Genomic DNA, 24954 nt, shown 5'->3' with positions numbered 1-24954 from the left:
CCGCCCCCGCCTCCTTTCTCCGTCGCCCCTGTTTTTTTTTTCCTTTTGTTTCCAGAATAAACTTTATTGGTCTCTTTTTCCGCTCACATCGTGTAAACAAACAAGGAACTCTTCCCCACCCCCTCGCCTCCCCCCTCCTCCGGCAGAGGAGGGTCAGAGCTGAGGAGGGGCTGAGCCTCCTGTGCCCCGGAAGCAGATGCACGGGGAAGCGGAAGTGAAATGGAGGAGAGAAGGCGCAGGGAATGGGCAAACAGGGGACTGCGCTACTGCGCTTGCGCCTGGTTTTTCCGCCCGAAGTCCGGGTGCAGTTCTGTCTGCTCTTCTGACGCGGGATTAATGATCCGTCTTCTGCAGTAGTGAGGGTGTTGTGTCACCCTAGGACAGCGGACCTGTCGTACAGTTGTTTCTAGGAGCAGCAGGCGGGCTGGGGTAGAGATACAGAAAGGCATATTGGGAGCAAGTGGGTTCGTTCACTTTGACGTCCCTAGAGGAAACGAGAAGGGTTTGAGGGGAGAGGGGGCGCGGCGGCTAACCGCGACCGCCAGCGGCTCACCAGAGTGGTTACGGATTCGATCCTAGAAAGAACGCTTTTCACGAAGTGCTGCTGCGCGTTCTGCCAGCACCGGGGGAACGTGTGTCCCGTCCCGGGGCGGAATGCGCCGTCACAGCGCTCCGCAGGCCTTTGCCTCACTTCGTGGAGACCTTTTGCTATGCCCTCATTAAAAAACAAAAAAACATCTGACTGTGATTCGAACCCGCTTGTAGGATTCAGTTCTAACTGTTCAGAAGACGTGGAGATTTTCTCGCGTAAAGCCGACAGAGGCTTCAGAAATGTGGTCTAGTTACCGGTTTGATTCAAGGTTGGGGCTTGGTGCTGAGCACCTTGAAGTCTCTGCGTGAGAGCAAATGGTCTGTGGACTTGAGATTACCACTGATAAGCGTTGGGTGCTGCGCGTTTCTCTCGCCCTACTGGTCTTTGGTTGTGATAATTGGAAAAGCGTAGGGACGGTGGTGAGAAGTCTGAGATGCGAGTACTCCAGCATCCGTTCCTTCTTGAATTTTTAAGTAATAGAGGCTTGGAAGTGACCCATCCTAGAGATGTTACAGTCCTAGTTGTCATCTGGAGCAAAATCGAGCACCGCACGTCGGTCCCATACCGCAGTGCAAGGTAGATGGGATCTCCTCCCTGCGGTGGTAGATTCACTGGGCTGTATTTCTTTATTTCCTGTGTTTTCTTCCTTTTTCTCCCTTTAGCTCTGTTTTTCATCCCACATTCCAGGGCATTGTGTTTCTAAATATTTTTCTCCAGCCAGTGTTTTTCAGCAGTTTCAGAACCCCGTTACTCCAGAGTACGGAATTTTTTTTTAAAAAGCAACGTTGAATTGCTAGTCAAAGTAAATCTTAAGGCAATATTTCCCAAATTGTGTTTCAAGCACAGAGTTATGTGAGATATTAATAGGTAGACTTTGGTGGGGAAAAATATTCCAGGGATATTTTTCCTTCTAAAATTTATTATTATTATTATTATTATTTTTTTTTTTTTTTTTGAGCTGGAGTCTCACTGTCTCGCCCAGTTTGGAGTGCAATGGCACGATCTAGGCTCACTCCGCCTCCGCCTCCCAGGTTCAGGCGATTCTCCTACCTCAGCCTCCCGAGTTAACTGGGATTACAGGCACCTGCCACCATGACAGCTAACGTTCGTATTTCTTAGTAGAGATGGTGTTTCACCAAAATTCCTGACCTCGGGTGATCCACCCCCATCGGCCTCTCAAAGTGCTGGGATTTCAGGTGTGAGCCACCATGTCCAGCCTATTTTTGATTTTTTAATTTTTAATTTTTTTTTTTTTTTTTTTTGTAGAGACAGAGTCTTGCTTTGTTGCTCAGACTGGTCTCCAACTCCTGAGCTCAAGAGATTCATCTACCTTGGCTTTCCAAAGCGTTGGGATTACAGGCGTGAGCAGACATGCCCAGCCTAAAATTTGTTTTTTAATAAGTAACAGAATGCTAATTACCTGTTTTTTTGTTATGTGATTATCTGCCCTTAAGAAGTCATGTGTCACAGCAGAAAAAGCCATACCTGGTACTTGAATGTGTGACACTATTCATTGGTGCAAAAGTAGCATTTCCTATCCAATTCGCAGTCGATATGTTTGCCTTCTATGGTGGCCATCGGTCTTCGGTGTCACCTTGCTTTCAAAGGTTTTTGCAGTGTTATTCAGTGTTTAAAATATCTATATGATATAAACATCTATATGACCAAACTCATCACTCAAGGACTGGGAGCTGAAAGGTTCTTTTTTTTTCCCCCTCAGAAGCCCAAGATCAATGAAAGAAGGTTTTAAAGAAATAATGAGGGCCGGGCGCGGTGGCTCAAGCCTGTAATCCTAGCACTTTGGGAGGCTGAGGCGGGTGGATCACGAGGTCAACAGATCGAGACCATCCTGGTCAACATGGTGAAACCCCGTCTCTACTAAAAATACAAAAAATTAGCTGGGCACGGTGGCGTGTGCTTGTAATCCCAGATACTCAGGAGGCTGAGGCAGGAGAATTGCCTGAACCCAGGAGGCGGAGGTTGCGGTGAGCAGAGATCGAGCCACTGCACTCCAGCCTGGGTAACAGGAGTGAAACTCCGTCTCAAAAAAAAAAAAAAAAAAAAAGGAAAAGAAAAAAGAAATAATGATTCTCAGGCTGTAAATGAAACAAAAAAACTAAATGCTTCAAAATTAAATAATTGCATCCTAAGGGTTCTAAAGTCAGGAGGTGAAATGTCCAATATGTAACTATAGTTCTGTTCTAATACATCAGAATTATAATGACAGTTGCCTTTTGGGTTTATTTCCATTGAAAATCATGGTAACTGATAAATATGCACCAAAACATTCTCTAATACTGCTTAAGTCACTACTAACCTTTGAAGTCCTTTGTAAATAAGAGTCAACTTGGTTATGCAGCAGTCTACATTAAATGTATAAAATTGCTGTTCCTCTTGCCCGTAGTAGCCATGGCGGCCATGAGTCTGTTGCAGCGGGCTTCGGTTACTGCGGTGGCAGCTCTGTCTGGCTGCCACCTTGGCACCCAACTCGGATTTGGGGGTTTCCTCACTCGTGGCTTTCCGAAGGCTGTTGCTCCTGTTCGACACAGTGGAGGCCATGGGAGAAGACTATTTATCATCAAACCTACTGGATTCTATGACAAGCGTTTTTTGAAGTTAGCGAGATTCTACGTTTTCTTGACTGAGATTCTAGTGGCATTTATAACTCTGGTGAATGTATTCGTTGGTCAGGCTGAACTAGCAGAAATTCCAGAAGGCTATATCCCGGAACACTGGGAATGTTTTCAGCATCCCATATCAAGATGGATTGCTCGTACTTTCTATGATTGTCCTGAAAAGGATTATGAAAAAGCAATGGCCGTCCTTCAGATTGAAACTGAAAAGGCTGAATTATGGTTAAAGGAGATGAAAATACGAAGATTAATGCATGTGAGAGGAGATGGACCCTGGTATCACTTTGACACAGTTGATAAGGAACTTATTGATCATTCTCCAAAAGCAACTCCTGACAAGCATTTTTTCTCTAAATACAAAGTATATTCTCTTTATTGGAAAATAAGTTAGTAAATATATTCTGTATTTTTGTTCTCCATGAAAAATAAAAGAGCTTCTGACATTCCTGTTTCTCAGTGTTGGTTCAGATTAAAGCTTTTGTTTGGGGGGTTTGGCTTCCAGTCCCTGAAGAACGTTTAAAATGTACTAATAAAAACTGGAGAACTAGGAATTTGTGAACTCCTAAAGCTGCAGCAACTTTGAAAGGTAGTGTTTCGTTTACCTGACAGATGGAAATTATACAAGTCTAATTATGTCAAGCACCAGTCATTACAGTATTTTGTACAACTGTCTGTATTGAAGGGCAACTTCGGATTTTAAGTTCTATAAAGTATTGAAGCAATTCTGTAAAATTTTAACTCCTTAATAAACAGATTTTCAGTAAAAAAAAAAAATGTATAAAATTGCCAAGTCAGACAATTAAAAAAACACACACACACCAAGAGATAACAATTTGAGCTACCATATAGCGCTTTTAACTTCTGTTGTGGTTAGAAAACATACTTTTGGCCAGGTGCGGTGGCTCAAGCCTGTAGTCCCAGCCCTTTGGGAGGCTGAGGCAAGTGGATCACTTGAGGTCGGGAGTTCGAGACCAGCATTGCTAACATGGCAAAACCCTGTCTCTACTAAAAGTACAAAAATTAGCCAGGTGTGGTAGCACATGCCCGTAGTACCAGCTACTTGGGAGGCTGAGGCAAGAGAATCACTTGAACCTGGGAGGTGGCGGTTGCAGTGAGCCAAGTTCGTGCCACTGCACTCCAGCCTGGGTAACATAGACTTCATCTTAAACACACATATCCACACACAAAAAAACACAACTTACTTTTAAGAGTTTCGTTGTTTTCAATTTAAGGTTTGTGTTGCCCCAGAATATCTTGGTGAATGTCCCATGTGCACTTAAAAAAAAAGTATTTTGTTTGCTTTTATATTTACCTATCCATTTGCATCTATGTTTTGCTTAATTCCTGAAAATCCTATTTCCTTCTGGTATAATTTCCTTTTATCTTGAAGAATTGTAGCATACTTTTTAGAGCAAGTCTGCTTATGACAAATTCCCTTAGTTTTCCCTCATTTGAGAATATTTTATTTTTGCCTTCATTTCTGCAGAATATTTAGCTGATTATACAATTCTTGGTTAATGGTTTTCTCCCCTCCCCAACCCCTCAGTACTTTATAGAATCATCATTGCATTTCTTAGAAGATAAACAGCTTAGATACTTAGAAAATAACCACAGATACTTTCCTCAAAATTTCAGTATGTGAGCTAAGAGATCTAATATCTGAGACGTTCATCTTAAAACACTTAACTGTCAATGTTTTCCATTCCAGCCATGCCTTGCCTAGAGTTCAATATGAATGTTCGTTACACTTACACAACCATGTTAAAGTCTAACTGCTCTGTTTACACTTAGCACGAGAGGATTCAGGCAAAGCACCTTTTACCATACTTGAGGTACAAAACAATTCTGGCCACAGAAAGGAAACAAATATGTAGTGTTCTAAAGTTACCAGGTGTGCACGTATGGAAAATTAAAGCTTCAAAACCCATAAAAGATTATTTTCAGCCAGGTGTGGTGGCTCACACCTGTAATCCTAACACTTCAGCAGGCAGCGGTGAGTGGATCACTTGAGCCCAATAGTTTGAGATCAACCTGGGCAACATGGCAAAACACCGTCTCTACAAAATAATACAAAAAAATTAGCCAGTCCTACTGGCATGCACCTATAGCCCCAGCTATGCGGGCGGCTGTTGCTGAGGTGGGAGGATCCCTTGAGCCCAGAAGTTTGAGGCTGCAGTGTGCCATGAGCATGCCATTGCATTCTAGCCTGGGCAACAGAGCAAAACCATGTCTCCAATAAACAAATAAATAAAACAAAAAAACTGTCTTCGGGTCTCATCTGTTGTCATTCAAATAGTTTTCCCCAATATGTAATTTTTCATTTTTCTCTAAATCATATCAAGATTTAAAAGTTTTGGTTTTTAAATGGTTTGATTCTGATATGTTGAGGTATTCTTTTATTTATTCTGTGTTTATCTAGTTTCTGAATTTGTAAAAATTATGTATTTCACTAAGTTTCAGAAGTTTTCAGAAATTACCTTTTCCAAATACTTTTCTGCCTCTGTTATTTTCTCCTGGGAATCCACTGACAAGAATGTTAGCTGTTTTGATGTTGTCCTACATGTCTCTAAGGCTCTGTTCTTTTTTTTTTTTTTTTTTTTCAATCTTTTTTCCTCTCTCTTGTTCCTCCTATCTATGTGGGGTATTTTCTGTTGCTATATCTTGCAATTCACTTACTTTTGTTTCTGTCATATCTATTCTGATATTGAGTTCACCAAGAGATTTTTAAAATCTTAGATACTGTATGTTTTAACTCTTCATTTTCTGATTAGCTCTTTTTGAAGGGTTTCTGTTCCTCTCCTGAGAACCTCTACCTTTCTGTTCAAGTTTGGTCTTCACCTTAGGGGTAAAGTTAGTAGCTACTTTAAAGTCTTTTTCTGATAAGTCCAACATTTGGAACGGATTGGCATCTATTGATTGTCCTTTCCCTCGAGAATTGAACACATGCTCCTGTTTTTTTTTTTAAATGTGTCAAGTAATTTTGGATTGTATATTGGAAAATTTGAATATTATGTTGATTTGATTATGTGTTCTGCTATCCCCTGGATACTATTAATTTTTGGTTTGTTTTAGTAGGCAATCCATGTGACTAAGCACACTCTTGCTTCCTATAGACAGTAATTCTATTCTCAGTTTAGATTTTAATGCCTTTCCTGGGCTGCTTTGGTCCTAACCTGTGTGTGTGCTTGCTACTTAGGGGTTAGTCTGAGCTGTAGGTCAAACTTTCTTTTTTGTTTTTCTTTCTGACTGTTATTTGAGTTCAAGGGATACATGTGCAGGTTAGTTACATGGGTAAATTGCGTGTCATAGGGGTATGGCGAACAGATAATTTTGTCACCCATGTGATCTCATAATACCCCATAGGTGGTTTTTCCATCCTCACCTTTCTCCCATCCTTCACCCTCCAGTAGGCTCCAGTGTCTATTGTTACCTTTTTGTGTCCATGTATACTCAATGTTTAGCTCCCACTTATAAGTAAAAACATGCAGTATTTGATTTTCTGTTCCTGCATTAACTTGTTTAGGATTACAGCCTCCAGCTCCATCCATGTTGCTGCAAAGGCCATGATCTCATTTTTTAATTACTGTGTAGTATTCCATGGTGTGCGTGCACCACATTTTCTTTATCCAGTTCACTCCTGATGGGCATCTAGATTCATTCTATGTCTTTGCTATTGTGAATAGTGTTGTGATAAACATACACATACCTGTATCTTTATGGTATAATGGTTTATATTCCTTTGGGTATACCCAGTAATGAAGTTGCTGGGTCAAATGGTAGTTCTGTTTTAAATTCTTGCAGAAATCTCCAGACTTCTTTCCACAGGCCGAACTAATTTATATTCCCACCAGCAGTGTATAAGTATTCCCTTTTCTCTACAATCTTGTTATTTTTTGACTTTTTAGTAATAGCCATTCTGACTGGTATGGGATGGTATTTCACTGTGCTTTTGATTTGTATTTCCCTAATGATTAGTGATATTGGGCGTTTTTTCATGTGCTCATTGACCATGTGTTTGTCTTCTTTAGAGAAGTGCCTATTCATGTGCTTTGCCCATTTTTAATGGGGTTGTTTGTATTGTGCTTGTTGATTTATGTTCCTTATAGATTCTGAATAGTAGATCTTTGTTGGATGCTTAGTTTGCAAATATTTTCTCCCATTCTGTAGGTTGTCTGTTTGCTCTATTGGTAGTTTCTTTTGCTATGCAGAAGCTCTTTTGTTTAATTAGGTCTCATTTTTCCAATTTTCATTTTTGTTGCAGTTACTTTTGGCATCTTCGTCATCAAGTCTTTGCCTGAGCCAATGTCCAAAATGGTATTTCCTAGATTTTCTTCTAGGGTCTTTGTAGCTTTGGGTTCTATATTTAAGTCTTTGATCCATCTTGAGTTGATTTTTGTATATGGTGAAACTTACAGGTCTAATTTTAATCTTTTGCATGTAACTAGCCAGTTGTCCCAGCAGCATTTATTGAATGGGGAGTCCTTTCCCCATTGCTTGTTTTTGTCAACATTGTTGAAGATCAGATGGTTGAAGATGTATGGCTTTATTTCTAGGCTCTGTGTTCTGTTCCATTGGTCTATATATCTATTTTTGTATCACTACCATGCTGTTTTGGCTACTCTGTAGTATAGTTTGAAGACAGATAGTGTGATGCTTCTGGCTTTGTTCTTTTTGCTTAGGATTGCTTTGGGTATTTGGGCTCTTTTTTGGTTCCAAATGAATTTTAGAATGTTTTTCTCTAATTCTGTGAAAAATGTCATTGGTAGTTTGACAGGACTAGCATTGAATCTGTAAATAGCTGTGGGCAATATGATCATTTTAATAATATTGATTCTTCCTATCCATGAGCATAGAATGTTTTTTCATTTGTTTGTGTCAGCTCAGACTTTTTTCAGCAGCATTTTGTAATTCTCATTGTAGAACTCTTTCACCTCCCTACTTAGCTGTATTCCTATTCCTTTTTGTTGCTGTTGTGAATAGGATTTCACTGTTGATTTGGCTCGCAGCTTGGATGTTATTGGTATATAGAAATGGTACTGATTTTTTGTACATTGATTTTGTATCCTAAGACTTTACTGAAGTTGTTCGTCAGATCTAGAAGCCTTTGGGCAGAGATGGAGTCTTTTAGGTATAGTATCACATCATCTGTGAAAGAGAATGTTTGGCTTCCTCTCTTATTTGTGTGCCTTTTCTTTCTCTTGTCTGATTGCTCTGGCTACAACTTCTAGTGATATGTTGAATAGGAGTGTGGGAATAGGTATTTTGTCTTATTCCAGTTCCTAAGGAGAACAGTTCCAGTTTTTGCCCATTCAATATGATGTTGGCTGTGGGTTTGTCGCAGAGAGCTCCTATATTTTAGGGTATGTATCTTTGGTGTCTAGTTTGTTAAGGGTTTTTAACATAAAGGGATTTGAATTTTATCAGAAACCTTTTCTGTATTTGTTGAGATGTTCATGTAGTTTTTGTTTCTATTTATGAGATGAATCACTTTTATTGATTTGCATATGTTGAACCAAACTCTGCATCCCAGAAATAAAGCCTACTTGATTGTGGTGGATTAGCTTTTTGATGTGCTGCTAGATTTGGTTTGCTAGTATTTTGTTGTGGATTTTTACATTTATGGTCATCAGGGATATTGGTCTGAAGCTTTTTTTATTTGTTGTGTCTCTGCCAAGTTTTGATATCAGAATGATGCTGGCATTATTGAATGAATAAGGGAGGAGACCTTTCTCCTCAATTATTTGGAATAGTTTCAGTAGGATTAGTACCAGCTCTTCTTTCTATGTCTGGTAGAATTGGGCTATGAATTTGTCTGGTCCAGGGCTTTTTCTGGTTAGTAGATTTTTTATTACTGATTCAATTTTAGAACCCATTATTGGTTTTTTCAAGTACCCACATTCTTTTTGGTTCAATCTTGGGAAGTTGTATGTTTCCAGGAATTTATCCATTTCTACTATGTTTCCTAGTTTGTGAGGTATTCGTGACATTCTTGGGCAGTGGTAATGCGCCCTTTGCCCTTTCTGATTGTGTTTATTTGAATCTTCTCCCTTTTTTCTTTATTAGTCTAGCTAGCTGACTATCAATCTTATTTATTCTTTTAAGAAACCCACTTTTGGTTTTGTTGCTCTTTTGTGTGGTTTTTCCTGTCTTGGTTCCATTCAGTTCCGTTCAGCTCTGGTCTTCTTCTGCTACCTTTGGGGTTGGTTTGCTCTTGATTTTCAAGTTCCTTGAGGTGTGATGTTAGGTTGTTGACTTGAGATCTTTTGACGTTTTGGCATAGGCATTTAGCGCTATCATCTTTCCTTGTAACACTCCTTTAGCTGTGTCACAGACTCTCTAGTATGTTGTATGTTTGTTTTCATTAATTTCAAATAATTTCTTGATTTCTGCCTTAATTTCATTGTTTACCCAAATGTCGTTTGGGAGCAAAGCTCAGAGATAAGCCCATGTCTTGCATAGGCTCCTATACAGATTTAGAAGATCCCCTTTCCAGCTCTCTCCTCTCTGGAAATTCCCACATTCTGGCCTTCTGAGGCCCCTTTTCCTGGTTCCTCTGTCCAGAAATGTGAGCTTTTATTGCAGTTTTAGCCATTCAGGCTGCTACTTTTCTGCACAGTTCTGTGACTAGGGCCTTTCCTTGGGGAAAAGCCATGAGATAGGAAAAAAAAGACCTGGGAGATGTACCCCTTGGAAGTGGCACCTCAGCATTTTTGACTACCTTCCATGACTGACTTACTTTTGTTTACTTTTCAGAGTCCTCAGGTAGTTGCTTTATTTTGTCTAGAGCTTTAGAGGGAGAATTAGGCTACAGTGGGGCTTATCTAGCATGCTGGAGGTAGAACTTTGAAACTGTGGTTAAATATTTTATTATTGTTTATATATGTATGTGTATATATATATATATCATGGCCCAAGAAAGTCAGTTCCATGAGACCAGTATTGTTTTCACAGCACATAAACAGGTGCTAGATTTATGGGAGGACTCAAATGGGAAACAGGTTGATATATATGCTGTTTGTTAGAAAAGGAAAAGGTCCATGTTACAAACAAAAGTGTGGCACCCCAGACATCACCTAGTGTCATGTGTTAGACAAGCACTAGCAGTGAAAAGAAAGTCTATATCTTTCAACAACTAAGAAGTATATATCATCTCAAAGTATAATTAAACCTAATAATTTCAATTTATTTGGAGTGAAGCAATAGATTATTTGCAAATAGTGTCTTTTAAACACACAGAGTATTATCCACAAATAAATTTGTATTAGCTTATTTGAGCTATCTTGTGAACTTTCAAAACATTTTTATTGATACATAATGTTTGCACATATTTATGGGGTATATATGATATTTTGTTACTTGCATAGACTGTGTAATGATCAAGTAGGGATATTCATGACATCCCTCACCTCAAGTATGTATCAGTTCTATGTTTTGGGAACATTTTAAGTCCTCTCATCTAGCTATTTTGAAATATATGTTGTTGTGAACTATTGTCACCCACTCTGCTATCGAACATTAGAACTTATTTCTTCTATCTAACTGTATGTTTCAACCAATTAACCAATCTCCCTTCATTCTCTGCCCACAACATGCACACCCTTCCCAGTCGCTGGTAACTATCATTCTACTCTCTACCTCCGTGAGATTGGTGTTTTAGCTCCCAAATATGAGTGAGAACACACAATATTTGTCTCTCTGAGCCTGGCTTAGTTTCAGAAGGAGCACCCAGATTCATAAAGCAAGTTCTTAGAGACCTACAAAGAGACTTAGACTCCCACACAATAAGAGTGGGAGACTCTAACACTCCACTGTCATTATTAGATGGATCAATGAGTCAGAAAATTAACAAGGATATTCAAGACTTGAACTCAGCTCTGGACCAAGCAGACCTAATAGACATCTATGGAACTCTCCACCTCAATTGACAGAATATACATTCTTCTCAGCACGACATTGCACTTGTTCTGAAATTGACCACATAATTGGAAGTAAAAAACTCCTCAGCAATTACGAAAGAATGGAAATTATAACAAACAGTTTCTCAGACCACAGTGCAATCAAATTAGAACTCAGGATTAAGGAATTCACTCAAAATCACACAACTACATGGCAACTGAACAATGTGCACCTGAATGACTACTGGGAAAATAATGAAACTAAGGCAGAAATAAAGAAATTCTTTGAAACCAATGAGAACAAAGACACAACATACCAGAATCTCTGGGACACAGCCAAAGCACTGCTTAGAGGGAAATTTATAGCACTAAGTGCCCACAAGAGAAAGCAGGAAAGATCTAAAATCAACATCCTAACATCACAATTAAAAGAACTAGAGCAACAAGAGCAAACATTCAAAAGCTAGCAGAAGACATAACTATCAGAGCAGAACTGAAGGGGATAGAAACACTAAAGACCCTTCAAAAACTCAATGAATCCAGAAGCTGATTTTTTGAAAAGATCAACAAAATAAATAGACCACTAGCCAGACTAATAAAGAATAAAAGAGAGAAGAATCAAATAGACACAATAAAAATGATAAAGGGGATATTACCATCAATCCTACAGAAATACAAACTACCGTCAGAGAATACTATAAACACTTCTATGCAAATAAACTAGAAAATCTAGAATAAATTGGATTAATTCCTGGACATATACACCCTCCCAAAACTAAATCATGGAGAAGTCAAATCCCTGAATAGACCAATGACAAGTTCTGAAATTGAGGCAGTAATTTTAATAGCCTACCAACCAAAAAAAGCCCAGGAGCAGACTGATTCACAGCTGAATTCTACGAGAGGTACAAAGAGGAGCTGATATGGTTCCTTCTGAAACTATTGCAAGCAATAGAAAAAGAGGGACTCCTCCCTAACTCATTTTATGAGGCCAGCATCATCCTGATACCAAAACCTGGCAGAGACACAACAAAAAAAGAAAATTTCAGGCCAATATCCCTGATGGACATTGATGCAAAAATCCTCAGTACTGGCAAACTGAATCCAGCAGAACATCAAAAAGCTTATCCATCATGATCAAGTCAGCTTCATCCCTGGGATGCAAGGCTGGTTCAATATATGCAAATCAATAAGCATAATCCATCACATAAACAGAACCAATGACAAAAACCACATGATTATCTCAATAGTTGCAGAAAAGTCTTTGTATAAAATTCAGTACCCTTGCATGCTAAAAACTCTCAATAAACTAGGTATTGATGGAACGTATCTCAAAATAATAAGAGCTATTTATGACCAACCCATAGGCAATATCATACTGAATGGGCAGAAACTGGAAGCATTCCCTTTGAAAACTGGCACAAGACAAGGATGCCCTCTCTCACCACTCCTATTCAACATAGTATTGGAAGTTCTGGCCAGAGCGATCAGTCAAGAGAGATAAATAAAGAATATTCAAATAGGAAGAGAGGAAGTTAAATTTTCTCTGCAGATGATATGATTGTATATTTAGAAACCCCATCATCTCAGCCCAAAATCTCCTTAAGACTTGCTGATAAGCAACTTCAGCAAAGTCTCAGGATACAAAATCAATATGCAAAAACCATAAGCATTCCTATACACGAATCATAGACAAACAGAGAGCCAAATCATGAGTGAACTCCCATTCACAATTGCTACAAAGAGAATAAAATACCTAGGAATACAACTTACAAGGGATGTGAAGAACCTCTTCAAGGAAAACTACAAACCGCTGCTCAAGGAAATAAGAGAGGACACAAGCAGAGCCTTCGATAGTTCAGTTGGCAGAGTGGAGGACTGTAGTGGAGGAAATGCAAGAGGACACAAGCAAATGGAAAACCATTCCATGCTCATGGATAGGAAGAATCAATATTGTGAAAATGGCCAAAATGCCCAAAGTAATTTATGGATTTAATACTATTTCCATCAAGCTACCACTGACTTTCTTCACAGAATTGGAAAAAACCACCTTAAACTTCATATGGAACCAAAAAAGAGCCTGCATAGCCAAGACAACCTTAAGCAAAAAGAACAAAGGGGGAGGCATCATGCTCCCTGACTTCAAACTATACTACAAGGCTACAGAAACCAAAATAGCATAGTACTGGTACCAGAACAGAGATATAGACCAATGGAACAGAACAGAGGCTTCAGATATCTACAAATATCTGATCTTTGACAAACCTGACAAAAGCAAGCAATGGGGAAAGGATTCCCTATTTAATAAATGCTATTGGGAAAACTGGCTAGCCATATGCAGAAAACTGAAACTGGACCCCTTCCTTATACCTTATCCAAAAATTAACTCAAGCTGGATTAAAGACTTAAGACCTAACAACATAAAAACAGTAGAAGAAAACCTAGGCAATACCATTCAGGACATAGGCATGGGCAAAGATTTCATAACTAAAACACCAAAAGCAATGCAACAAAAGCCAAAATTGACAAATGGGACCTAATTAAAGAGCTTCCACACGGCAAAAGAAACTGTCATCAGAGTGGACAGGCTACCTACTAAATGGGAGAAAATTTTTGTGATCGCTTCATCTGACAAAAAGGCTAATATCCAGAATCTACAAAGAACTTAAACAAATTTACAAGAAAATAACAAACAACTCCATCAAAAAGTGGACAAAGGATATGAACAGACACTTCTCAAAAAAAAGACATTTATGTGGCCAAGAAACATATGAAAAAAAGCTCATCATCAGTGATCATTAGAGAAATGCAAATCAAAACCACAATGAGATACCATCTCATGCCAGTTACAATGGTGATCATTAAAAAGTCAAGAAACAACAGATGCTGCAGAGGATGTGGAGAAATGGGAACACTTACACTGTTGGTGGGAGTGTAAACTAGTTCAACTGTTGTGGAAGACAGTGTGGTGATTCCTCAAGGATCTAGAACCAGAAATATCATTTGACCCAGCAATCCCATTACTGGGAATATACCCAAAGGAGTATAAATCATTCTGTTATAAAGATGCATGCACATGTATGTTTATTGCAGCACTGTTCACAGTAGCAAAGACCTAGAACCAACCCAAATGTCCATCAAGGATGGACTGGATAAGAAAATGTGGCACGTATACACCATGGAATACTATGCAGCCATAAAAAGGATGAGTTCATGTCCTTTGCAGGGACATGGATGAAGCTGGAAACCATGATTCTCAGCACAGTAACAGAAGAACAGAGAACCAAACACTGCATGTTCTCACTCGTAAGTGGGAGTTGAACAATGAGAAAATTTGGACACAGGGAGGGGAACATCACACACCAGAACCTGTTGGGGTGGGGGAATAGGGGAGGGATAGCATTAGGAGAAATATCTAATGCAGATGATTGGTTGATAGATGCAGCAAACCACCATGGCATGTGTATACCTATGTAACAAACCTGTATGTTCTGCACATGTATCTCAAAATTTTAAGTATAATAATAAATAAAAACAATTTTTGTTTTGTTGATCCTTTGTATTGATCTTTTTAGTCTCTATTTCATTTAGTTATGCCCTGATATTTGATCTTTATTATTTCTTCTACAGATTTTGGGTTTGGTTTGCTTTTTTCTACTTCTTTGAGGTACATCATTAGGTTATTTGAGATCTTTGTGTTTTTTTTTTTTTTCTGATGTAGATGTTTGCTGCTATAAACTTCTCTCTAAGCATTGCTTGCTATATCACTTAGGTTTTCGTATGCTGTATTTAAATTTTCATTTGTGTCAAGACAGTTTTTTTGTTTCCTCCTTAATTTCTTCCTTGACCCAGTGGTCATTCAGGAATATGTTGTTTAATTTCTATCTTTTTGTACAGTTTCTGAAGTTCCTCTTGTCATTGATTTTTAATTTTATTCCATTGAGAAGTTACTTGATATAATTTTTATACTTTAATATAATTTAGGATAAACATATGGTTTATCCTAAAGGAGTCCCATGTGCTGATGAGAACAGTGTGTATTCTGCAACTGTTGGAGGTAACATTCTGTAAATATCTCTTACATCCATTTGGTCTAAAGTGCAGTAAGTCCAATATTTCTTTACTAAATTCTATCTTGATGATCTTTCTAATGCTGAGAGTGGGATGTTGAAGTCTCCAACTATTATCGTATTGAACCTATCTCTCCCTTTAGATCTAAAAGTATTGTCTTTATATACCTGGGTGCTTCATTGTTGGGTGAATATATATTTAGAATTGTTCTATATTTTGCTGAATTGATCTCTTTATCATTATATTATTACCATCTTTGTCTCCTTCTACCGTTGTTGACTTAACATCTGTTTTGTCTGATGTAAGTATAGCTACTCCTGATTGCTTTTGGTTTCCAATTGGTATTGAAAATCTTTTCCATTCCCTTTGCTTTCAGTCTACATGTGTTTTTACAGGTGAGGTGAGTTTATTGTGGCAGCATATAGTTGGGTAATTTTTTTTATGTATTGATACAGTCTACAAATTTTAAGTGGATTGATTGCATTCAGGGTTAATATTATTATGTGAGGGTTTATTCCTGTTGATTTATTACATGATTTCTGATGATTTTGTATATCCCTTGTTCCTCTCTTATTTGTTGTTTTATCATTGTGGCTTGATGGTTTTCTACAGTGGTAACATTTGGGTCCTTTCTTCCCCTTATTTGTATGTTTGTTATACCAGTGAGTTTTATACATTTATGTGTTTTCGTGACAGTAGATACAATTTTTTTTACTTTCAGTTGTAGGACCCCTTAACCATTTTTTATAGAATCAGTCTTGTGGTGATGCATTCTCTTAATTTTTGCTTGTTTGGGAAGCAAGCAAAAACTTTTCTTTCTCCTTCATTTGTGAAGGAAAACTTTGCTGGATATAGTATGCTTGGCTGGCTTTTTTTTTTCTTTCAGTACTTTAAATATATCATCCAATTCTCTCCTGGCCCGTAAGGTTTCTGCTGAGGAATCCATTGTTAATTTGATGGCAGGGGTTGGGGGAAAGTCTTTTATATATGAGAGATGCTTTTCTCTTGCTGTTTTAGAATTCTCCCTTTGACTTTTGACTGTAATGTGCTGGGAGAAGACCTTTTTGACTATCAATTTGGTGATCTCTGAGTTCTTGTATCTAGATATCTAAGTCTTTGACTACCCTTGGGAAGTTTTAAGCTATGATTTCATTAAATAGGTTTTCTATTCCATTGGCCTTCTGTTCACCTTTTAGAATGCTAAACTTCAAACATTTCATTTAATTACTTTATGATGTCTCATAGGTCACATGGGTTTTGTTCATCCTTTTTTTTTCAAAATTATTTTTGTTCTAGCAGGATTATTTCAAAAGATCTGGATTTCTTTCATTCTTTTTTATATCTATCTCATTCATATCCTGAATCACGTTTCTGATTCCTTTTTATTCTGTGATTTCTTGTCTCTCACTAAGCTTTAAAGTAATATTTTGAACGTTTTTCTGGCATTTCATACAGCTCTTTTTTTATTAGAATCTGTTGCTGGAGAATTATTGTGTTCCTTTTGAGACATCATATTTCCTTGCTTTTTCATGTTTCTATGTCTTTATGTTGATAACTGCACATCTGGTATAATAGTTATTTCTTCCAATGTTTGGACTGGATTTCCTAGGGCAGATTTTTTTGGAGATGCATCTGTGCTGTTGGTCGGGTTGGACATCTTGGCTTTGATTCTAGGTGTGCATAGTAGTGTGATCTCTGCATGATTTCTTCAGCTATAAATAATGTCAGTGGTGTCTGTGGTTTCCTCAGTAGCTTAGGCTGTGGTTGTTAGTGGAAGCATGGTTAAATTTTACTGAGGACACAGATGTCAGATGGGGCAGTCCTTGTCCCCAGTGGAGGTAATGGCAGGTTCAGCATACCTGTTCTTGAGACACCAGGTGGTGTATGGAGCCACTGGTGTTACTGGGTGTAAGTGGGCTGGTTCTTGGGCCTCCAGATAGTTTGGTCAGGTACCAGCAGGGACAGTGGTGAGCTGGGTGGGTGGCTGGGCCCTTGGGCTTCTGGGCAGCATGCATGGTGTGGACAATGGCAGTCCAACCCTCAGGCTCCTAGGTGGCACATGCTGGTGTTAGCAGTGGCTACAGTGGGTGTGTGGGCCAGCCCCCAAGCCCCCAGGTGGCATGTGTGGGCGGATGCCAGCTGTGGTGGTAGTGGCAGGTAGGATGGGCTCATCCTCAGGCCCCTGAGTGGCGGATGGGACAGAATGATCCTCAAGCCCCCAGGTGGCATGTTTAGGCACTGGGAGTTGGGGGAGGGGGAGGGCCCAGCCAGGTGGTTCTGCCCTAAGGTCCTCTGGTGGTGCACACAGAGGGCAGCATGTTATAACCTTCAGTCCCCACCAAAGGAGTGCTTGTGTAGTAGCAGCAGCAGTGGTAGGTGGTGACAACCTGTCCTCGGGGGCATGGAAATGTGCTGTTGCCCTGCTGCTTGGGAAGGCAGGGTTGCTGTCAGTGGCAACAGCTGCAAGCAGGCAGACCTCAGGCTCTGGAAGGTGCGTGCTTTGGCACCCATGGTGGTGGTGGTGGCAGTGATAGCAGCAGGATGGCCAATCCTCACGGTGCTCTCAAGTGCCCTGCTGCTGGGGTGGGGCGGGTCTGCTGCCAGTGGAGAATAGCGATGGAGGCAGCACCAGTGATGCCAAGCATGGAGACCCCGTCCTCAGGGTGCATGCAGGTGTACTGCCATCTTGCTGCTGGCTGAGTTGCTGTCTGTGGCAATGGCCCCAGGCAGGTGGGTTTCTGGCTATGGGGAGCATATGCTTTGGCTCCCTTTGTGCTGGGAGCATCCTCCCTCACATGCAACACTACCCATTTCAGGTGCATGCTAGAGTGCTGGGAACCCTTCTGCTCCACTGGGTCCAACTGGCATCATTCTACTGCAGTCTTCTGGCTGGATGTGGGAGGATGACCACGGGCTGTTGGGTCCCATATCAGGATTCGGTCTTGTCAGGGCTGAGCTTCACAAAAATGTCACTGTGCTGCAGCTGCTAATGTCTCAGAGGAGTGGCATTTGGGACCCAGTGTGAGCTCCCTGTCTGGAACAATGCTGTTATGAGGTCTCCAGACAAGTCCCTATGCTGGTCTCAGGGCCCAGGAAGGTTGTGGGGTTCCCCATGGCTAGAGTTATGGAGGTTTGTTGGGTGGGAATGGGGACTGCTGGGGACCTCTCACCCTTTCCCTGCACTGAGAAGCCTCTCTGGGTTTCCAGCTGACTCTGGCCTAATTGGCTACTTTGCTCCTTCCATGCCTCAGGTGTTTACTATCATTTCTCGGTTGAATCTCAGTGCTCTGTCTTAGATGCTCTACTCGAAGTGTGATTATCTGCTTGCTATTTTGGTTTTTCTTTGTGGAGCAGATGAGTGCTGGATGCCTATAGTCAGCCATCTTGAAACCCCTCTCTATATGTTACAAATATTGTTTTCCGGCTTGTCATTTATCTGTTAATTTTGTTCAAAAGTGCAGAATATTTAAATGTTTATATAGTCAAGTCTACCAGTCTTTTCTCTTTTTAGTTTTCAGACTTGGTGTCGCACAAGGAAAATCCTGGCTAGGCATAGTGGCTCATTGCCTGTAATCCCAGCACTCTGGTAGGCTGAGGTGGAGGGGATCACTTGAGCTCAGGAGTTTAAGACCAGCCTGGGCAACATGGGGAAACTGTCTCTACCAAAAATACAAAAAAATTAGTCAGCCATGGTGGTGCATGCCTGTCGTCTCAGCTATTCAGGAGGCTGAAGTGGAAGGATCACTTGAGCCTGGGAGGCAGAGGTTGCAATGAGCTGAGATTTTGCCACTGTACACTCCAGCCTGGGCTACAGAGTGAGGCCCTGTCTCAAAATACAACAACAATAGAAAATCCATCTTAACTTTATAAAGATAAAATACTATTGTACTTTTTAAAACAGTTTAATTTTTGCAGTTTATATGTATATATATGTTACATGTTAAGATATGTATATATAAACAGTAAAAATTAAACACATATAAATTTATATGTCTCTCTGTGTGTTTGTATATAAAAAACTGGGGTAATGTGATTCCCCCAATATTTTTCTTTATACTCAGTATAGCTTTGGCTACTCTGGGTCCTTTGTGGTTCTATGTACATTTTAGCATTGCTTTTGCTATGTCTGTGAAGAATGTCAGGGGTATTTTGATAGGCATTGCACTGAATCTATAGAATGCTTTGAGTAGTATGAATATTTTAACAATAGTGATTCTTCCAATCCATGAACATGGAATATCTTTCCATTTTTCTGGTGTCCTCTTCAATTTATTGAATTTTATAAACCATAAACCTATGCTTTATAATTTTCATTGTAGGGGTCTTTCACGTCTTTGGTTAAGGTAACTTCTAGGTACTTAATTTTATTTGTGGCTATTGTAAATGGGATTATTTTATTGATTTCATTTTCAGATTGTTTACTGTTGGCAGATAAAAATGCTGCTGATTTTTTGGCCAGGCATGGTGGCTACACTTGTAATCCCAGCACTTTGGGAGGCTGAGGTGGGCATATCACTTGAGCTCAGAAGATCGAGACCAGCCTGGGCAATATGGTAAAACCTCATCTTTACAAAAAATTAGCCAAGTGGGACACATGTCTGTGGTCCCACCTACTCAGGAGGCTGAGGTGGGAAGATTGTTTGACTCCAGGAGGTGGAGGTTGCAGTGAGCTGAGATTGCACCCCTGCACTGCAGACTAGGTGACAGAGTGAGATTCCATCTCTAAATAAATAAATAAATAAATTTTTAAAAGGAAGGAAGAATACTAATTTTTGTTTATTGATTTTATTAATTTTATATTCCACTATTTTACTGAATTTATCAGTTCTAATAGTTTTCTGGTAGAGTCTCTAGGTTTTTCCAATATAAGATCATATCATCTATAAACAAGGGTAATTTGGCATCTTCCTTTCCGATTTGGATGCTCTTTGTTTCTCTTGTCTGATTGTTCTAGCTAGGACTTCCAGCACTATGTTGAAAGATAGTGGTAAATGTGGGCATCCTTTTTTTGTTTCAGACCTTAGAGGAAAGGCTTGCCATTTCTCCCCATTTAATATGATACTAGCTATGGCTGTGTCATATATGGCTGGAGTATGTTCCTTCTATACCCAGTTTTTTGAGGCTTTTTATCATGAATGGATATTGATTTTTTTTTTACCTTTTTTTTTCTTTTTGAGACAGGGTGTCATCCTGTTGCCCCAGCTAGAGTGCTGCGGCATGATCACAGCCCAATGCAGCCTCAACCTCCTGGGCTTAAGCAATCCTCCTAACTCAGCCTCTTCAATGGCTGGGACTACAGGTATGTGCCATCATGCCAAGCTAATTTTTTCAGTTTTTATAGAGATAGTGTCTTCCTATGTTATCCAGGCTGGTTGCAGGGATGTTGAATTTTATCTAATGCTTTTTTCACATTAATTGAAACAATCATATGGTTTTTGTTCTTTACTCTGTTGATGTGACATATCACATTGATGATTTCTATGTGTTCAACCATACTTGCATCCCTGGAAAAATCCCACTTGGTTATGATGACTGATCATTTTAATATGTTGTTGAATTCCATTTGCTAGCATTTTATTGAGGATTTTTGTATCAATATACATCAGAGATATTGGCTGGTGGCCGTTTTCTTGATATGTCATTGTATGGTTTGTTATCAGGGTAATACTGGTCTCATAGAATGAATTTGGAAGTATTCCATACTCCTCTATTTTTTGCAGTAGTTTGAGTAGCACTGGCATTGGTTCTTCTTTAAGTGTTTTGTAAAACTCAGTAGTGAGACCCTTGGGTCCCAGAGTTTTCTTTGGTAGGAGACTTTTTATTATGACTTTGGTCTTGTTACTTGACATTAGTCTGCTCAGGTTTTAGATTTCTTCATGGTTCAATCTTGATACATTGTATGTGTCTAAGAATTTATCCATTTATTCAAGGTTTTCCAATTTAATGGCATGTGGTTGCTCATAGTAGCCACTAATGATCCCTTGAATTTCTGTAGTTATCAGTTGTAATGCCTCCTTTTTCATTTCAGATTTTATTTATTTGGGTTCTCTCTTTCTTTCTTTCATTAATCTGACTAAAGGTTTGTCAATTTTGTCTTTTCCACACAAAAAGACAACTTTTTGATTTATTGATCTTTTGTATTGTTTTGTTCATTTCAATTTCACTGATTTCTGCCATGATCTTTATTACTTCTTTTCTTCTAATAATTTTGGATTTGGTTTGCTCTTGCTTTTCTAGTTCTTTAAGATAGATCATTAGTTTGAGTGTTTTTCGAAGTTTTTTTCTTTTTCTATTTTGTAGTAGGCACTTATATCTATAAACTTCCCTCTTATTACTGCTTTCCTTGTATCCCATAGGTTGTGGTATGTTGTGTTTTCATTATTGCTTTTGTCAAGAAATTTTTCACATTCCCTTCTTAATCTCTTCATTGACCCACTGGTCATTCAGGAGCATATTGTTTAATTTCCATGTGTTTGTATAGTTTCCAACATTTCTCTTGTTATTGATTTCTAATTTTATTCCATTATGGTTAAAGAAGATAGTTGAAATTATTTTATTTTTTTCAAATATTTAAGACTTGTTTTATGGCCTAACATATGCTCTATCCTTGATCCATGTACCAAGAAGAATGTGTATTCTGTAGCCGTTAGATGAAATATTCTCTAAATATCTATTAGGTCCATTTGGTGTATGACACAGATTAAGTCCAGTGTTTCTTGTTGATTTGCTGTCTGTTCAATGCTGAAAGTGGGGTATAGGTCAAAATAATACTCATTTCTTATGTACTTTAGGAGTATAGGTGAAATAACAGGGACAATGCAAAAGAAAATCCTTTTGATTTTGAAAACTTTCCCAAAATGTTGACTGGGAAAGAGCTTAAGCTTATTCATTAAAAGCTTCTATTGTTTCTCTCTCTCTCTCTCTTTCTCTCTCTCTCTCTATATATATCTCCAAATTTTAAAAACTACACTGAAAGAATAGAAACACATCAACACTATCCTTTAGACATCTTCTCTGCATCAGGTTTTAATTCCATAAATTCCTATTGATTTTTAATTTTTATGCATGAAATTTTACTGAGTAGTGGAATTTACCATCCCTGTTTACATTTCTGCATTGACATACCCTGTTCAATGTCATAACTCCTAATTAACCAGCATGTTCACCCCAAATGATCCATTTATGATACGTGAAGAAAGAAGATTTTTTTCTTTTTGGTCAGTTTATGCCTACATGGACTGATCACATTGTGCCTTGTTCAGAAAACATAATCACAACTTCTTTAAAAAAATAATAAAACATGTAAAAGTCACTTGACATTTCAGAATTTAAGTCTCTTTTTAATTCCAAAAATAGACAAAACACTATTTTGTTGGTGAGTATTTTCTCATATACTTTGCTATTTTAACAAAGATTAATTCATTTAAGTTAGTTAATTAGTTAATGAATGAATGAATTCATTAATTCATTTAATTTTTTAAAAATGACTTGATTATCTCTTTTTTTAGGTAGCATGAGTATTTCAAGATAAAAGAAGACAGCTTGGTTCCTAAGCTTGTCCTTCCTGACCTTGGTATTTATTTCATTCTTATATTTCTTTCACAGTAAAGTAAGACCAAAGGAGGTACAGCTGCCCCTCAAAAATCACAGTTCTGTCTGCTGCATTGTTTCCCTGGAGGAAAGAGAAGATAATACCTGAACTATGTCAAATAATTAATTGTTAATGAATTTTGTGTAAAAACATTTTAAGTTGGAGTGTTGAGAAATTTGAAATTTATATGGAACTTCTTTTCCCTTTCTGAAGCCATTCTTCAGAAGAAAATTCAAATTCTTGTCACAATTCAAGATATGGGAAATTATTTTGCTGTATTTTAAAACAAATTCCTTTATTGTATAAATCAAAGAAAATGATCGGGGCAGGTCTCATCATTTTAGGAGGTTTATTTGCCAAAGTTAAGGACATGTGCCTGGGAGACAGGTCTATGCTTTTCTTTGAAGGTGATTTTGAGGGCTTCAATATTTAAAGGGGAAAGGGCAAGATGTTGGGAAATACACAGTTTTCATGTGAGAAGTGGGTAGGGGAAAATAGTCATTCATGCCTCTGTCTGGCTCAGCAAATCTGCATTTTTACATAAGACAACATAGACAAATAGGGCAGAGGAAGCAGTCAGATACACATTTGTCTCAGGTGAGCAGAGGGATGATTTTGAGTTCTGTCCTATGTCCTCACACCCGTGAAGATAAGCTATTGATTTAAATTGCCATGGTGAGCTTCAACAGAACTGCTTTAGGATAGAGATCTGGGGGCCCACAAGGAATTTCCTCGTGGGCAAAATCTGCGGGAGGTATGTATGTAGCTTTTCATCTTTGTAGCCATCTTATCTAGGAACCAAAATAGGAGGCAGGTTTGCATGACCCAGCTTGACTTTTCCTTTTGGCTTAGTGAGTCTGGGGTTCCAAGATTTATTTTCCTTTTACAGATGTCTTTATATTTAAGTGTTTATTTGTTTTGTCTGATCAGAAAGATTATTTAAATGCCAGTTTAGCGGTTTTTAGGAAGTGATTAATGCATGAACACACATTCTTGAACTTTCCTCCAATCAAATGACCGAAAACTGTTTGTGTGAATAAGAACTTAGACCAGCGGGTCTCAAACTCTTGAAAGTTTCAGACTCACCTTGAAGATTTGCTAAAACACAAATTGCTGGGTTCTATCCTCAGGGTTTCCGAGTCTGTACTCCTGGGAAGGGATTTATAAATTTGCATTTCTAACACATTTCTACGTAATGCTGATGCTGCTGATCCCCATACTCTGTGAACCACTGATTGAAACTGTTTTGTTAAATTAGTGTCTATCAACCATGGTTCTGCCCTTACACACTCGAAGGATAGAACATTAATAGTAGCGTGTCAATTTAAGAGTCAAGTCCTTAGGGTGGGGATGGGCCACAGAGGCAGGTGCTGCTGATGCGGTGGGGCAAGTATTTAAATCTTCAGCATGTGGATGTAGGTTGAGAAAGCCCTTCAAATGATTGGTTGATTTCTTCCTATCCTGTCTTCCCCTGTGAAACCATTTTCCTCTACCTCTTAGTAAGAGAGTCCTGGTGCAGATGAAACAGTGCTCATGGGATTGCTTTAGTCCTCATCCAGAAAATAAAACAGCCTTTGCCAACAGTTGCCCAGTGCTTCTTAAGGACTTCAGAAGAAGAAGAAGTAGCTAAACCGCAGCACAGCTGAGATGCAAAGGCCAAGAAAGGACCTCCTTTTGGTAATTTCTTTTTCCATTTTTGTTTAGAGCACTGTAGTATCATAGCTGTCAATTAATCAATCACTGTAGATAATAGCCTAAGTAGTGTTCATGGTTATAGCTTCTTTGTATATTTCCCTTGCTGGGCCAAATTAGCTCTGACTTAAATTTCTAAGGGCATTTAAAAATGTGTATTATTTCATTCCCAAAACAATCCCGTAGGGGTAGAGATCCCCACTATACAGATGAAGGAATGGAGGCTTAGTTAAAGAATTTCTGGGGTCACACTATAAGTAGTCGTCTCTGGCTCCATGAGGTTGTGTGAACTTGGCTAAGGTCCATAACCTCCATGTGTAAAGTTTCCTCATCTGTAGAATGAGAATGATACCAGTACTTGCTTTCTGAGGTTGTTTTGAGAACTAAGGAGTTAAACAGTTGTGTACATACACATAAATGCTCAATAAATGTTACCTCTTAGACTGCTAGTGTAGTCTAGTTAGTACTAGTAGGGCAACT

General features: G+C 38.9%; 1 protein-coding gene across 2 annotated transcripts; it reads left to right on the top strand.

The window, feature by feature from the left end:
- Positions 1-1029: 1029 nt before the first annotated feature.
- Positions 1030-3668, top strand: LOC100401813 (NADH dehydrogenase [ubiquinone] 1 beta subcomplex subunit 5, mitochondrial). 2 transcript variants are annotated; one of them, XM_008981244.5, is made up of 2 exons: positions 1030-1168; positions 2997-3668. In XM_008981244.5, the coding sequence occupies exon 2, from the start codon at positions 3002-3004 to the stop codon at positions 3614-3616; it is 615 nt and encodes a 204-aa protein (XP_008979492.1). In that variant the 5' UTR covers positions 1030-1168; positions 2997-3001; the 3' UTR covers positions 3617-3668. The 2 variants fall into 2 exon arrangements, with proteins under 2 accessions (XP_008979492.1, XP_035132048.1); XM_035276157.3 differs by having other exon boundaries at positions 1045-1168; positions 3000-3668.
- The last annotated feature ends 21286 nt before the right edge of the window (positions 3669-24954 follow it).

This window comes from Callithrix jacchus, chromosome 15, assembly GCF_049354715.1.
Source record: "Callithrix jacchus isolate 240 chromosome 15, calJac240_pri, whole genome shotgun sequence".
Lineage (NCBI taxonomy): Eukaryota > Metazoa > Chordata > Mammalia > Primates > Cebidae > Callithrix > Callithrix jacchus.
This window is presented reverse-complemented; position numbering and strand designations above follow the sequence as displayed.

Coding starts and splice junctions, on each gene's coding strand:
- LOC100401813 (XM_008981244.5), top strand. CDS start 3,002: ATGGCGGCCATGAGTCTGTTGCAGCGGGCTTCGGTTACTGCGGTGGCA.